General features: G+C 48.2%; 1 protein-coding gene across 1 annotated transcript in view; it reads right to left on the reverse strand.

Annotated features, from left to right (window-relative positions):
* LOC144148460 (proteasome activator complex subunit 4-like) overlaps window positions 1–15,321 on the reverse strand; it is a 75,691-nt gene that overhangs the window by 56,238 nt on the left and 4,132 nt on the right. Inside the window, exons 3-5 of the mRNA XM_077680000.1 lie at window positions 11,588–11,704; window positions 5,406–5,600; window positions 749–812 (exon numbers count right to left, since the gene is read on the reverse strand). Coding sequence (XP_077536126.1) covers window positions 749–812; window positions 5,406–5,600; window positions 11,588–11,704 — 376 coding nt within the window. The remainder of the gene's footprint in view (window positions 1–748; window positions 813–5,405; window positions 5,601–11,587; window positions 11,705–15,321) is intronic.

The raw sequence follows: 15,321 nt of genomic DNA on the forward strand, positions 1-15,321 counted from the left end.
GTTCCGTAGCTTTTCAAGCTGTTTTTAGGTGCACATAAGCCTAGCCTTACGTGTCGTGAAAAATAGCTTGCCGAGATGTTTTTGCACGCCACCTTATACAAACGCAAGAAAACATGCACATGTTCTATAAGTTTTACTACCTATGAGTTTGGAATAGTTTTAAGGGTGAGAGGATTACGAATTAAAAAAAGTAGTTTATCGGACGCGCGAAAAATTATGGATTGCTGCCTTGCGTAACTACATGTCTTGATCGCCGGAACAAAATATGGTCAAATACTGTTACATGCGACACAAAAGCAAACATCGGGTTTTCGCTTCCTCTGTGACTAGCATATTGTAAGGACATACCGTGTAACCTAAGTTTGGCTATGTTCAGACTACAGACGTAATAGCCATATCGCGCTCAGTGAACATAAAAAAACGGTGTTGCACGCAGTTCGGTTGGCTGAGACGTGAAATGATGTCATTATGTAAAGATATTACGACATTTGCGAAAACAGTCTGAACCCGGAGTAAATCAGGCAGTGGAACATTAAGTATATAGGACGGGTGCCCAACTTTACATTTTGCTCGCGATTGTATATATGCATCTGTTGCCTGGTACGTTGTAATATTTAGCAGCGCAAGAACTGCTAACTGTACATCATTAGCATTGAGGCTGACTTTGCTAAAAATGTCAGAGCAATAGTCATGTAGACAATACATCATTATGTAACCGATCCAAATTTCAGTTCAGTTAGATGCTTACATTTTCCCATTCGGGCGAGTTGTGACTGTTCTCCCAGATCTCGATGAAGTTGTCGAACCAAAGCCTGGAAAAGATATTTAAGGGAAACAGTCACTTTTGAGGGATTGAGGATGAAAGGGAGTAAAATGTATCTCACGGCAAGCCTCTAAGTACTTAACATTATAAGCCTTAAGCTTATGTTTGTGAGCACAAAAGAAATATGTTAAACCTGATTTGACACCCTAGTTTACGCTGCCTGGCCTACACCAAACGAAATGAAAACGGTGCCGTAAATGTGACCATTGTTCTTCATTATTTGTTTTTTAATTGTTCTTCATTGTTCTTCATGTTCTTCTTTAATTGTTCTTGTTCATTAATTGTTCTTTATTATTTGCGGTACAAATTTAGAGGGGAAAGTTGAGGAGAGCTGCAGTTCTAGAATGACTAATTTTATAGTACTGACCTTATCAGCTTGAGTTCCGAAAACTTACCGGAAGCTACACCCCTGCCATCATTTCCGCACTTTTATGCAGCTATATGACCAGTAGCGCTTCCTAAAATATTTCACCAATGTATAGCAAAGTAAAAACGTCTATAAACTCCGTTCATTCGTCAGTGGATCGATAACAAGGAAAGACTTGTCAGGCATGCGAAGTTGCAACGGGTATTGTCACCTACAAAGCTATGCATCACACCCACAGCGTGATCTGAGCCCGCCGTTCACATCTATGAATGCGTAATTATTACTAGACTGTGGCGAATATGTGTATGGAACTTACAACGCGGGCTAGTTAAGCGAATGATAAAATAAACACCTGTACTGTGTTACAGCCGCCGTGAACGTATCAATATGAACATAGACTTGGCCAGAGACTCAACTAGGAACTCACTGATGACTCGCCCTCTAGTGATCGGTGGTTCCTTTGTAGGTAATCCCTGTTAGCCTATCACGAGTTGGGGAACAGTGACGCATAAATTACGTAACAGAGGGTTAGAGGCACACCATCGTGATGTCCCACAAGTGATGCCCGAATTGAAAGTGCTGGATGTGATTCTCGGGCATATTTTGGGCAGCACCAGACCATCGCTGAAATTTCAGTCTTCGTCAAGCCACAAAGCCTATCGTCATTAATACCTGGCGCACTTCAGCTTTTGCCTACCTTTTCTAGCCCCTACAAGAATAGTAGAGCATCGAGACCACACCATATTACAATATGGTTCCCTGGAACCTTACCTCGCGTTTACACAGAATGTGTTTTGTTGGAACTTCTTCCTCTTTTGCGCTGTAGCAGACGACGCTGCACCATCATCAGTTTTTTGTGACAAAGAAGCGATGGTACGCGCCCTCGTTGCACCCGCAGCCAGTGCGATTAAAGCCCTCATTCTCACTAGACGTGTGCTCTCCACTGTCTTACGACGGCTTGGCAGCCGAAGGACCTCGAGGTCCATTACATGGTGCCGGAAACCCGGAACCTCACGACAACGCCTACCTCATCGACTCCCGGAGCCATGCAAGCCATTGAACCAACGCGGCGCCGGCGACCTTGTCGAAGCATCCCCGGCCGCCAGTTGAATACCATGGAACGGCTTCTCCGACGTCGCCAGAGCCTTCGCTCGCTACTGGACGGTGTGATAACCGAAGCGGAAGAAGCACTGCGAAGGCAGGCAGGACTTTCGGCGTCCGAGGTGTGTGTATAGCTCGAAAGAGTCGAAGCCTTTCACCAGCAGATAAATACACAGGATGACCTCATATTTGACGAGACACCAGACAGCCTACTCGAACGCGAGACGTCGGACGCGGGAAAATATGGGGACAAGGTCGTGAGCACGGCAGCGGTCCTTCGCTTCAGGTTGCAAGACGCTCTCGCATCTAGACCCACACGACAGCCGAGTTATCAGACTCCGATCTCCAGTAAGGCTAAGTTGCCTCAGCTTGAACTGAGAAAGTTTGACGGAAACCGGAAGCATTGGCAGCGTTTCTGGATGCAGTTTGCGTCGGCTGTGCACAACAACGAAGACCTGAGCACAGCAGATAAGTTTAATTATCTCAACACCCTCCTGACCGGACCTGCCACATCGGCCATCTCTGGACTCCAGGCCAGCGAGGACTGTTACAGAGATGCCATCGACATCCTAAAGAAGCGCTTCGGGGACGAGAAAATAATAATTCAGGATCATCTCCGAAGCTTTTCTGATATAAAACCGGTTTCGTCGTCTGCGAACGTACACCAGATTCGACGACTTTACGATGAGGTCCAGGTGCATGTGCAAAGGCTGAAGGCACTTGGCACTAATCCCACCAGTTACTGCTCCATGTTACGGGAGATCCTGTTCCGGGTGCTGCCGCCGGACATGGTGTTGAAGTTTCGCGAACGCGTATACCAATCCACGCCTTCAGCAATGACATCTAGCTCGACTGCGTTGGCTAGGAGATCTGCAACACCACACGACACAGCCCGAACAAGATCTTAAGCAGCTTCTCGAATTTGTCGATCATCAAGTGCAATGCCGAGAAGTCGTGGAGCAAGATACAGGAGCAAGACCTCCGGTTGTCGGTGATGCACGAGAAGAGCCAACTAGACAACAGCGACATCACAATGCACACACCGTGTCATCTCTGCAGAGCTCAGTGAAGAGCCCTCAACGGTGCTTGCTCTGCCAGATGACGAGACATCGTACCGAGACATGCGACTGCAAGAATGGAGCACTACCAGCAAGAAGCAGCTGCTCGCACAAGAGGGCCGATGCTATAGATGTTTCAAGCGAGGTCATTTGGCGAAGGAATGCCGAGGTCGACTGCGGTGCGACAGGTTTGCCCGAAAGCACGCAACGACCTTGTGCACGTCAGACGCCCCAAGCAGCAACAGCGTGACCTCTACCCTCGTCAGCCTGTTTTCCCGACAAACTGGGCCTACGGTACTGCTCCAAACATTGACCGCAACGGTAGAAGGCTCCACATCCTCGGGACGCCACCGCATGCTTTTCGACGGCGGAAGCCAACGCAGTTTCATCACTGCTGAGGCGTCCAAAAAACTAGGATGCACGTTTTTAGAACAGGAAACATTGACTGTGGGTGTCTTCGGAGGGCTAAAAACGACAAGAACACTGAGCAAAGTGCGTGACCTCATGGTTTCCACAAAGACAGGAAGGCCAGTGCAGATCGAAGCACTCGAAATCGACGTGATATGCAACGAGCATATCCCCATTCCGGACGCGCAGGTCGTCAAGAAGATGGAACGCATTAGTTTAGACACACGGGTACTTTCAGCACAATGACTTCGCGAAATCAAAATATCGATCCTGATTGGTGCTGACCACTACTAGGATCTAGTGACCGGTAATGTAAAACCACTGACCACTACGCTCAAAGCAGTGGAAACGTTGCTGGACTGGACTGTACAGGGCCCGCTAGCAGTAGGAGCAAATGTCATGCACTGTGCCAACGTTATCGTGCACCGTGCGTGCGTGGGAGCCAACGAGTTGTAGAAAGTTCTGAACTATTCGTCGCAAACTGGAGGTATAGGCGCCAAATGCAAGGACAAACAAAGCTCGGACACCACCAAACTGGCTATGACACGAGTAAAAAACGCCGTCAAAACGACGAACGAGCGACAAGAGGTTGTTTTCCCGTGGAAACCAAGCTTTGACCTAGGAAATAGCGTTGGTATTGCGATGATGCGTATCCCCAGCTCAACAGAGAAAAAACTAGAAAAAGGTGTCAAGCTTGTGAGAAGGTATGACGCAACGACTTGAGATCACCTGAAAAAAGAACCCAAGAAAGAACTGAACATCTCTCGTGATCCAGCACGTCCACGCACAGGTCCTCCATGAGGGAGTACGAGACATCCTGACCGAAGTTCGCAAGAGATGCTGGGTGCCACTCGCCGAGTAAAAAAGACACGACATTCGGCGATGCTTCGTCGGCCGAAGTTTCCAGTTAAGCCATATTCATTCAAGCAAGAAATACACCCGCTCTGCAAAAACCATTCAAATGTAACGCACCTGCGTCATCTGTCGGCGGGGGAGAGTGTTGAAACTTTTTCCTCTTCTGCGCTGTAGCAGACTACGCTGCATCATCATCACTTGACGCTGATGATGATGCAGCGTGATGATGATGCATCATGTGATGATGATGCATCATGATGACGCTGCATCATCATCATCATCGTCAAGTTGCTGAGTGCAGCTTTTTACCCTATTTTCCGCCATAACGGTGTACATTTATGGAAATAAACTTCAACTTCAACTTCAACTTCAGTTTCATGCGAAAAAGAAGCGGTGGTACGCGCTCGGGCTGCACCCGCAGCCAGTTCGATTAAAGCCCTCATTCTCACTAGATGTGTGCTCTCCGCTCTCTTACGACGACTTGCGAGCCGGAGGACCTCGAGGTTCACTACATGTTTAATTTAAAAAAAAAGTCTGGTATTGTTTCCCTGACTGTCCCACTCTCGCGTACGAATCTGCCACTGAGTCCCACGTGCCCAATATAGAACACTGACGCATGTCTGCCCTACTTATCGTACCGATCCATCTCGTGAATAATCTCCCAAGAAAGCTGAGTGTCACCACAGCTCTTCTTGCAAGACGAGATGGACCGGAATATTCGGCGAACATGACGAAAATACTACAGAGAAAGCACATCGTTTGTAAGTGCCGAGAGACGCTTCGATATTCGCACCTGAACCCGATGCCATGCTGATCAGGCGGCAGGGTTGTTGGAAGGAAGAGCTGGAAGTATGCCATGGCCTTCTGCATGCTCCGGTCGAAGGGGCACAGCAGGGGTAGCCATTCTTCCAGCATCTCGATTGTCGATGCCGCTGAGAAATACACCCGGCAGCCGGCGACCATCGTCTCCAATCGCGTCGCAAGGTTCCTGTGCACAGCGTGGACGCTAGCGCTTGCACCCGCTTTTGGCAACATTGAAATACCAAGGGAATGCCACTGTAATAACAGGCAATCTTCACAGCGGGTTGTAAAAACGTGTAAGTGCGAAAATCTTAGAGGTTCCTCGAACGCAATTACGAAGCGAAAACGAAGCTATTCGCTAACGCCGTAAGAGTAGCCCAACCCGATTCAGTTGAAGATTAAAGAAATCCATGCAGCCTTGCGTAAGACAGCGTACAGAGGACAACACACTTGTCTATAACACAGGTCTCGTACAAAGCATTTGAAGAAAACTATTGTGTCATTCTGAAGTCTTAAACATTTATTTTGACCGCAACGTTTTTGTGGCAAGTTTGAGTCTGCCGTTTTGAGGGGTAACTAGTTGAAGTTGAACTCATTGTTATAGACAAGGGTGTTGCGCGCTGTACGTAAGACTGTGAGTAAGTGCGGAAGGCAGTGCACATAAGAGAAAAGCCCAATTGGACGCAAATATGATTAGGGAGATAGTGTCGCCTAATTAAAAGTTGAATTAGATGGCATTTTTTACGCATTTTTTATCTGCTGTCATGAACTACATCCGAGCACAAATTATTGATTAATTTGTGCTTGTATGTACGCTTGAGTATGTACTAACATTTTGCCCTTAAATATATGTGAGGTTTCCTTTGTGTGTAATAATGAGGGCATGTTGGGGCAATGGCAGCCGCTTTAGTAGTTTGAGGTGGACTTGCTTGTACGTGCTATCGTGATACATTGAAATACGACGAACGAAGAGCGGGGCTTTTAGCATAGAGTTTCTTACAATATATATACTAGAGGGGAATCTGGCGCTAGCGTCTGTGCGGTTCACAATATGGCCATCTGCGTCGTCATGGGCTGCCGTTATACCGTGCACTTGCATTAATTTCACCATTGGCTTGGTTTAAAACGTTTTAGGGGCCGTAAGTCCGAATAAAACGCCACGAAAATGCCCCAAATGCGAAGAAGAGTGAGTAAATATATAAACACAAAATAAATCACGTTTTCAGTCTAAAATAATAAAAAACGTGTTCTTTTTACTGAGGGTCTGTCAAAACGTTTATGGCTACTATTCGGCAGATCAAGCTGGTAGTTAACAATAATGTAAAATTTTGGAAGAAGCAAATTATAAATAAACATTTTAAATAATTGTTCGAAAATCTCAGAAAGGTTTTATGCGCGTACTTATAAAAATGCTTACCTCGCCTTCGCTGCGTTTTCCTTTGCGTTTTCGTAACAGACCGTTTGGTACAGCTTTCGCAGGGGGCAAATCACCCGCTCAGTCAAGATGTCTGGGCGCTATTAACATACTGCCACGGGACATGGCGGACAATGCCCAATGGGGTCATGGCCCACAATCCACGAGAACGATGACGACGACGACGACGCCAAAGTGGCTGGTTTGCAGCCTACGCGCGCTCTGACATCGCCACTTGTATACAATGAAAATAGATCACCCATCATCTGCCATGGTTCCTCTCACCTGTGTACCGCATTCTGTGTTCTGCTACGGCAAAAAAGAACCCGGAAGCGCACTCTCCTTACCACAAAATTACGTGTCTACATTGTGGGCTTGTACTTACGTAAATATGTTCTGATGGTCACTCGTCTGCACTAGTCCTACCACTTACATGTAATGATGCGCACAGCTGTCTTAGCATTAACTAATGGAGCGAATTTCGATTTTCCAAGCAAAGCGAAGCGACTTTCAGCTATTTCGGGCGGAGCGGATACCTCGTACACATAATGAAGAAAGCAAAGCCAAAAAGACACTTAAGAATTCGAAATACAGGCCAAGCCTTCAGCTGTGGTCTTCCCATAAGGCCACAACTCCCTCTCCCCCCCCCCCCCCCCCACTAGATGCCCTAGACTAGTTTCCTCTCTAGCTTTCTCCAAACTCTGTGACTTACAGTAAATGCCGCGCATCCAGGCGCTGAGCTGCGTATGCACATTACGAACAAGTTACGAGAGTTTGTGTACAACCTCGCTAAGGGCAGACCATCGTTCGGCGTTTGAGCATTTTGGCTTTTTACGCTGAGTTCCGCTTCCGCTCACGCTAGCGTTATCTAACTTCGTCGCTGCGCTTAGTGAAAACGGCGAAATCCGCTACATTTCTTTATTTTTCGTTTTCTGCTGCGCGCTCATCAGACGATGGAGCCTGTCACTGAAAGCCACGTCTTTCGATGTTCGTGTTTCAATGTATTACCATAATACTTTGCGTTGGAGCATTCTGGAATCGGTAGTTTAGTAGTAGTAGTAGTAAACGTTTATTGGAGCAAAAGGGAAAGGGAAAAGGGTGGTGGTGAAGCGTCCCTAGTCCAGGATGCCTCTCGACCGGGCCGACTCAATGGCCCGAGAAACCAAGGCCCTCTGGCGGGCCGGGTCCGTGCTGGTCAGCTCAGTCTCCCACTGCTCCGGGGTGGGGAAGGGGGGTGGGTTAGGGGAGTGGGGACAGGAATATACGAGGTGGAATGTGGTGAGTGGGGTGTTGGCATTGACGGGGGTAGATAGTGGGTGTGATCTGGTGGAGGATGACGTGGTTGTAAAAGGTACCGGTCTGAAGGCGACGATATATTATGGCTTGCTGGTTGGTTAGGGAGTGGTGTGGAGGGGGGTAGACTCGGCGGGTAAGGGTGTAGTGGGAGAGAAGGGCATTGTACGTGTTATCAAGAGGAATTTGGAGGAGGTCGTCGTTCGTGCGGGGTGATGGAATCACTTGACCATCGGTGGAGAATGCCCGGAAGTGCAGAGCTCGGGCGGCGGCGTGGGCCGCTTCATTCCCCGGAAGGACGGAGTGTCCGGGAGTCCAGACGATCGTAATGGTGGTCTCGTCAGGTAGACGCTGGAGGAGTGGAATGGCCTGGGGTGGGGCTAGACCTGCCTGGTAGAGGCGGCATGCCTGCTGTGAGTCGGAGACTACAGTGATGTGCGGATGCTTGGCATGGGTGGTGGCTGCGAAGGCGATTGCCAGAGCTTCTGCCGTCTGTATTTTGTTGGTGTGCATGGTGACAGCCGGGAGATTCGGCCAGCGTGATTTAGGGTGACCAAAGTTGTGCGTCGAGCGCAGGAGTCATAGGCGACGTCAGTGTAACGGACCTGGGGGTCATCTGCTAGCTTCTTCATGAGATAGCGGACCCGCGCTTCCCGACGGCCTCTGTTGAAGGTGGGATGCATATGTCGTGGTATGGGGGAAACGTGGATACGGTGCTTGATGGTAGTTGGGAGGCGTTGTGGACAGTCTTGATTTAGCGGTGCAGGGTAGCCGACCGTGCGGAGAACGGAATGGCCAGTTGGCGTTAAGCTGAGGCGTTGAAGTTGGGAGTTTCGCTGAGCCTCCACAAGCTCGCCAAGGACGTTGTGTATGCCCAGCTTGAGCAGTTTGTCCGTAGAAGTGTAAATGGGGAGGCCAAGAGCCGTTTTGTATGCTTTACGAATGAAGGCTTCAATTTTAGCGGTTTCTTGTGGTTGAAGATTGAGGTACGGTGTGGCATAGGGGATTTTGCTGATCAGGAGAGCTTGGACCAGACGACAAATTTCCCATTCAGTGAGGCCGTGATGTCGGCTGCGGATTCTGCGGATAAGATGGGTTAGGCGAGTAATGGATGTCTGGAGTTGCGTAATGAGCGCTGTACCCGTGCCGTCCCGATGGAAGGGGACGCCGAGGACGCGGAGGGTGGTCACGGAGGGGATAAGGTCGCCTTGAATCGACACTTCAGGATCAGGTGTGGGAGGAGGAGGGCGGCCACGTGATCGGGCCCGCAGGATGAGAAGGGCTGATTTGGCAGGTTCACAGGTCAGGCCCCTGGGACGTAGGTAGTTGACGGTGGTGTCTACAGCTTTTTGGAGGGCGTCTTGCTGTTCGCCACTGGAACCAGAGGTTGTCCAGAAAGTAATGTCGTCGGCGTATATGGCATGTTGAAGGTTGGGTATTTTGTTCAGAAGAGTAGGTAGTTGAAGTAATGCGATATTGAAAAGTAGGGGGGATATTACAGATCCTTGCGGTGTCCCTTTAGGGGGTGTTCTGATGATGGCCGAGGTTAGACTTCCGAGCTTGATAGTAGCCGTGCGCTCTCGGAGAAAGGCTGCAACGTAGTTGAAGGTGCGAGACCCGCAGTGGGTGGCGTTGAGGTTGTCTAGAATCGCTTGGTGAGTAACGTTGTCAAATGCGCCTTTTGCGTCCAACGCAAGGATGGTGCGAGGCGTGGTGCGGCTGAGATGGTCTAGCACCTGCTCCTTAAGTTGTAAAAGAATGTCCTGCGTTGATAGTTTGGTGCGAAAACCAAACATTGTCAGTGGGTATAAATGCTTTTCTTCGAGGTAGTCGGTAGTTTAGGACGTATGATTTAATCGCGTCTAAAAAAACACCAACACACGTGCACACGCACACACAGACACCCCCCCCACACGCCCACGCACACGCTTGCACGCACACATGTGCACGCGCACGCACTCAGACGATTGATTGATTGTAGGGTTTAACGCGCCGACGCAACAAAGGCGATGAGGCGCGCCGTAGTGGAGGGCTCCGGATTAATTTTGACCACCTGGGGATCTTTAACGTGCGCCGAAATCTCGTACACACGGGCGTTTTTGCTTTTCGCCTCCATCAGAAAAGCGGCCGCCGCGGCCGGGAATCGAACCCGCGACCTCGTGCTCAGCAGCGCAACGCCTTAGCCACTGAGCCACCGCGGCGGGTCACGCACTCAGACGAGCGCGCGCACGCACACACACACACACACACACACACACACACACACACACACACACACACACACACACACACACACACACACACACACACACACACACACACACCCCCCCCCCACACGCGCACATTCACACGCAAGCACGCACACACACACGTGACCCCCCACGCACACTCCCACGCACGTTCCCGCCCAAGCATGTGCACACACACGCACGTACACGCACACATACGCGCACGCATGCATGCACACGCACACGCACGCAAACACGTACTCGCACGCTAACGCACGCAGACGCGCACATGCACAGACGAACGCAGACACGCCCACGCACGCACGCACGCACGCACAAACGCACACAAATACACGCAGGCATATACACACGAACGCACGCACGCATGCACGCAGTAAGCAGCCAAAGGAGGTCATTGTCGCTAGTAATAGAGTGAACGGAAAACACGGTTAGCGCAGATAGGGAGAGGGGTCTCAAGGAGTCACGGCTTGTTCAATCAGCGTGCTCAATCACGCCTCAAAACACAAACGCATTCAGCAGTACCCGCTCAACGCCCACGTGCCTGGCGCTGGTGGCCGAGCACGCACTGATTATGTACGGGAGGTTTACAGGGCTTTGCAGTAGGAGGGTCGTTTAATTTGAATCCGCTTGGTATTTTTGAGTCACCTGTCCGCAGCACCTCTATTCTGTCGGCAATTTTGTTCGTCTTTTGCCTTTAGGTTTCGATCACTGCCGCTTGTGTATAAGCAGCACTGTGGTTCGGTGTTACGTCTGACCTTTACTGTAGCGCTTTTCCACCAGCATTCCTTTTAAAGACGGCAGGAGTAAATTGCGAAAGAAATGGTTTGTTTTTCAAACGTATATGATGTGTGAACATGCTAGAGCATACGCAATTTTTTGCGACGCGTGAAATTTGCTCCTACATCGTGATGAAATTGGTACTTGGTGGGAAAGCGAGAACAATGACAGTTTCTATAGAAGGCCGTGTCCACGTTTCCGCCATGCAACTATGCTACGAGTAGTGTTCCGTAATTTTAAAGGAAAATCGGGTTGTTGTAGAAACCACCACGTGCACTGGACAAGTGGAAGGCTGTTCGGGTTGAGTGCATTGAGAACGAGCTGGCAAATTCATGAAACGTTTCATTAGAGATGATTAAGTGCATTGCACAGTTTCGGTGCCCGGACAACTCCCGCCTGGGTGCCGAATGCTTCGGAAAATCGGCGCTGAAGAAAACTTACGCTGGTGGACGCAGCAGCCCTAACTCCCTGTCGCGGGAGCATTCCAGCCGCTCGTACAGCTCGTACAGGGGCCTCCACTGGATGCACAACTGATCCCGTGAAAGCAGCTCCCGCCTCCTGCACGACCCACCAATGAGCTGTCTTCACGACGTCGACAAGAAGCAGAGGTTCGTCCTCGTAAGGCATGCCCCCGATAATTTTGAGAGCACTGTGAACATATATAGGAACAACAATTACGCTTCGCAGCCAAAGAAGTTCGAAGAATAAATCAATCAAACCACACAAGAGGCAGTTTATAACGATTCAGTGGCGTAACCGGAAGGGGGCGGGGGGCGTAGGGAGGGGTAGGTTCGGTGTCGGAATTACTCCCCGAAATTTCCTGACTACCTTATCCCTCCCTCCCCCTTCCTTTCGCCCTTTGTTCGAGTATGCTGTCTGCACACCATATCCAAAATAGTGTAATGTAGGAAACAAAAATTGAAAATAAGACTAAAAAAGAATAAAATTGTTTGAAGCGGAGGGTATTTTTTTACAAGTTGTGTGTAAAACCCTTCGAAAAATATTTCTGTTCACGACATTGCAACGCATCGACATTATCTTGACATCACTACATCTGTCGAACTGCTAGATGAGTAATTGGGACGCAATGGCCATTTAAGCTGCCGCAGGAGCCTTGAATGATTGCGCACCGCTGCAACAGGTGTAGTGGGCACCCTTTTCTGAAAAAAAGCCTTCTCGCTTGTTCGACACACAGAATAGAGACCGAAGCCTTATAATTTTTATTTGTGCTTGATGATAACGGAGTAAACCGCTCGAGTGAGCCTTCGATATAGCGCGTCAAAATCGAAAGGCGAGTATTTACGAAAAAAAAAGTACCATATGCTCGGAAGAAACTTTCTGGGGCAATAGGGAGAAAACTACGGAGGACGGGCGGAGCTGATTTGTGTTACTGCAAAAAGTAGTTTCGACAAAGTGGTTTCGGTTTCGATTTCGGCGTAGCAAATAGGCATTTGCTACAGTTCAGTTCTTCCCATGAGTTGGGTGGTTAAGTGCGCTTAACCACGATCAGGCGACCTGCAAGCATTCTGTCGTCTCTTTCCCTACAACTGGTTTATTTCTCAACACAAGCCAATGCCCTGTCTGAGGAACTCGGTCCGACTTAATAAATTATACCGTGGCCGAAACCGTCCAACTCTGTATCGTCCAGAAATTACGTAAATGTTTTGTCAGTGCTGCAGTTTTGAGGGCATGCACTGATATTTAAACCCTTCTGTAGCTGAAAGCTGGGAGGTACCACGGACATGTGTAGGGTGCTTGCTTTGCGCGGGCACAGTATGCCGAAAGAGCAGCACACACAGTAGCGATGTCAAATCCATTGTGGATTCTGTTAAGTTTGTTGAAGGGTGCCACTCCGGTATGCTGCGCTCTTGTCCTTCCGCTGCACTCTTGTCCTTCCGTAACTTTAAAGTCTGCCAGTCGCCATGCGAAGCTGTTTACTCTTTGGGTACTGCAGGGTACCGCTCACTACCTTCATTTCGAACTGTGAGACAGTATGCTCTTTACGCCAGCTAGCTGGCTAACCGAACGAAATGTGGAAGCGGCGGAGAGCCTTTGTTGTGGCAGTCTAACTTTCCGTACGCATTCCAGACCACTTGCTTCGCTTTTTATTACAGCTTTTGGTTTTCAAGCTTCTGTATTATCCTATGCTTCGAATGAAGTGCCGAGCTAATCCGGTTAAAGGAAGCTGTTGTGAACGAACGATGCCAGTTGCGAACGTCGAAACCAAGATAACGCCCGAAATTTCGAAACGCAGTGTCCTGTTTCAAACATTCTGGTTAAAAGCCAGGAACAATATATAAGAACTAAACAGTTTTGAAATAATTAGATTACATCCAGCAAATTGTATTTGTTGAACTACTTCCACCTGCGCTCCGAAACGGCCTTGTTCGGCTCGCTATCCTTGACTGCGTTGCCGCAGAGAGTTGGCCCCGAGTGTAGAAGGAATTATCTTTTGTGCTATCATTGGACGACATTTTTAACCGATTTTTTATATTATAGGAAGAACACCAACACTCTAAGTAAGGCCTGCACAGAAAATGATAAACCTAGTCGTATTGTCATCTTGCATTGAATGCCTTCTATACCAAAACTCGAGATACCAATGGCACACCAAAGAAACTGCGGTTGTGCTTGAGACCTTAAGCGCTTAATAGCAACTACATTGTGAATACGCTTTTAGACAGTAAGTAATCGGTCATAGGTGCGTTACGTTATCAATAAAGTGTTTTTAGTTGCGCTACTTTTTCTTGGTCTGCTTATAAACCTTCTTCCATGTACATTTCAACATTGTTTAGTGATCGAGCGTCTGTTCCTCACCGGTGTGGAACACTGAGCCGGTGTTTGACGTTGACCCGCAGGCTATCTCTAGGCATTTTCTCTTAGCAGAAGGCTTCCCTTAGGGTTTCCTTACGCCTTTCCTTAGGCAAACCAGTGTCAAAATGTTGCCAGGGTACTATGACAACACTTTCAATCTAGTATAGCCAGCGTTTTGAAACTCGTAGGCACCAACTTTTGCTGAAATGCGTTTGTGAATGTTTTGCGGATACGCTGACAAGAAAGCCGTCGTGTAGATTTGTTAAATTCGAAGTTTAAACGAAAATAATGCTGAACGCGAGATGAGAAATGTCATCACGTTACGCGGGTTTCGTAATTTGCGAATAATTTCAGCGGAAATTACAGTCCTATGGTGCGTATCCATTCGTTGCGACGGAAATCGAAGCTGAGATTTTACAGTGATAGCTTCGTAAAACTTTTCTGACATTTCAAGAACACTCGAGAACGTACTTTATGAAACTCACGTCATGAAAATGATTAAAACACATGACATTAAAGGCGTGCACAAGTGTAAAGTGAAGTTGACTGATATCAGTAGATTACAGCATTGCCAATACCAGCACAGTAAACGGCCGTTATTACGAAATCGCCTTTTCAGCAATGTCGGTTTTTTCGAATTGCATTATGGTCCCTACGGCAGTGCACTAACAGCGCATTGCCACCGCGGTTACAGAAGTATTGGTTGTAACTAAGCCCTTGTCCTAAGGGCTTCGTTATGACGATGGTTAACGTTACTGTACAATGTACGTAGTAGCAGCAGACTCCTGATAGTGCGTACAATGCCAATGTCCTTCAAGCGTTTCTTGCAGCCTCATGCATTATTAATCGGACCAGTTGATTACGTCAAACGTTAGGGAACGTAAAACGTATCAAACCGAGCTTGTTTACTCACCAAGAACAGTCAATCAAGGTAAGGACAGCTGTCGGGATGAGCTATCAAGGCATTAAACACGGTAAATTAAGACATGTAAATGATAAGTAAATGTAAGTGGTAACTAATTATAAGCAGAAGTGTTTAAAAAAATGCAGACTTAAGCTTTGAAATGTTACAGAACCGCTGGCCCTTTAGTGCTCTCATGGCTTTCTGTTTCAGCTTAAAATTTGAGCGAATGTTCTGCCACTATGTGCACGGACAGTGATAATATTTACAAAATGAACACTGGAGTTGTCCGTTTTCACATCCAGAGCCTACATAAACGTCAGGTAGTTGTTGGGGCAACTAGAAGAGGTACCTAACCTCCCGGAAAACGTTTTGGCTGACCAAGTACGGCTGTTTAATCCTTTTGAGGAGGCATCACCTCCCGACATCGGACGGCTTGTTGGACGCTAAACGAGCTACA

This window comes from Haemaphysalis longicornis, unplaced genomic scaffold, assembly GCF_048455015.1.
Source record: "Haemaphysalis longicornis isolate Haplotype H1 unplaced genomic scaffold, Haemaphysalis longicornis Haplotype H1 scaffold_8, whole genome shotgun sequence".
Lineage (NCBI taxonomy): Eukaryota > Metazoa > Arthropoda > Arachnida > Ixodida > Ixodidae > Haemaphysalis > Haemaphysalis longicornis.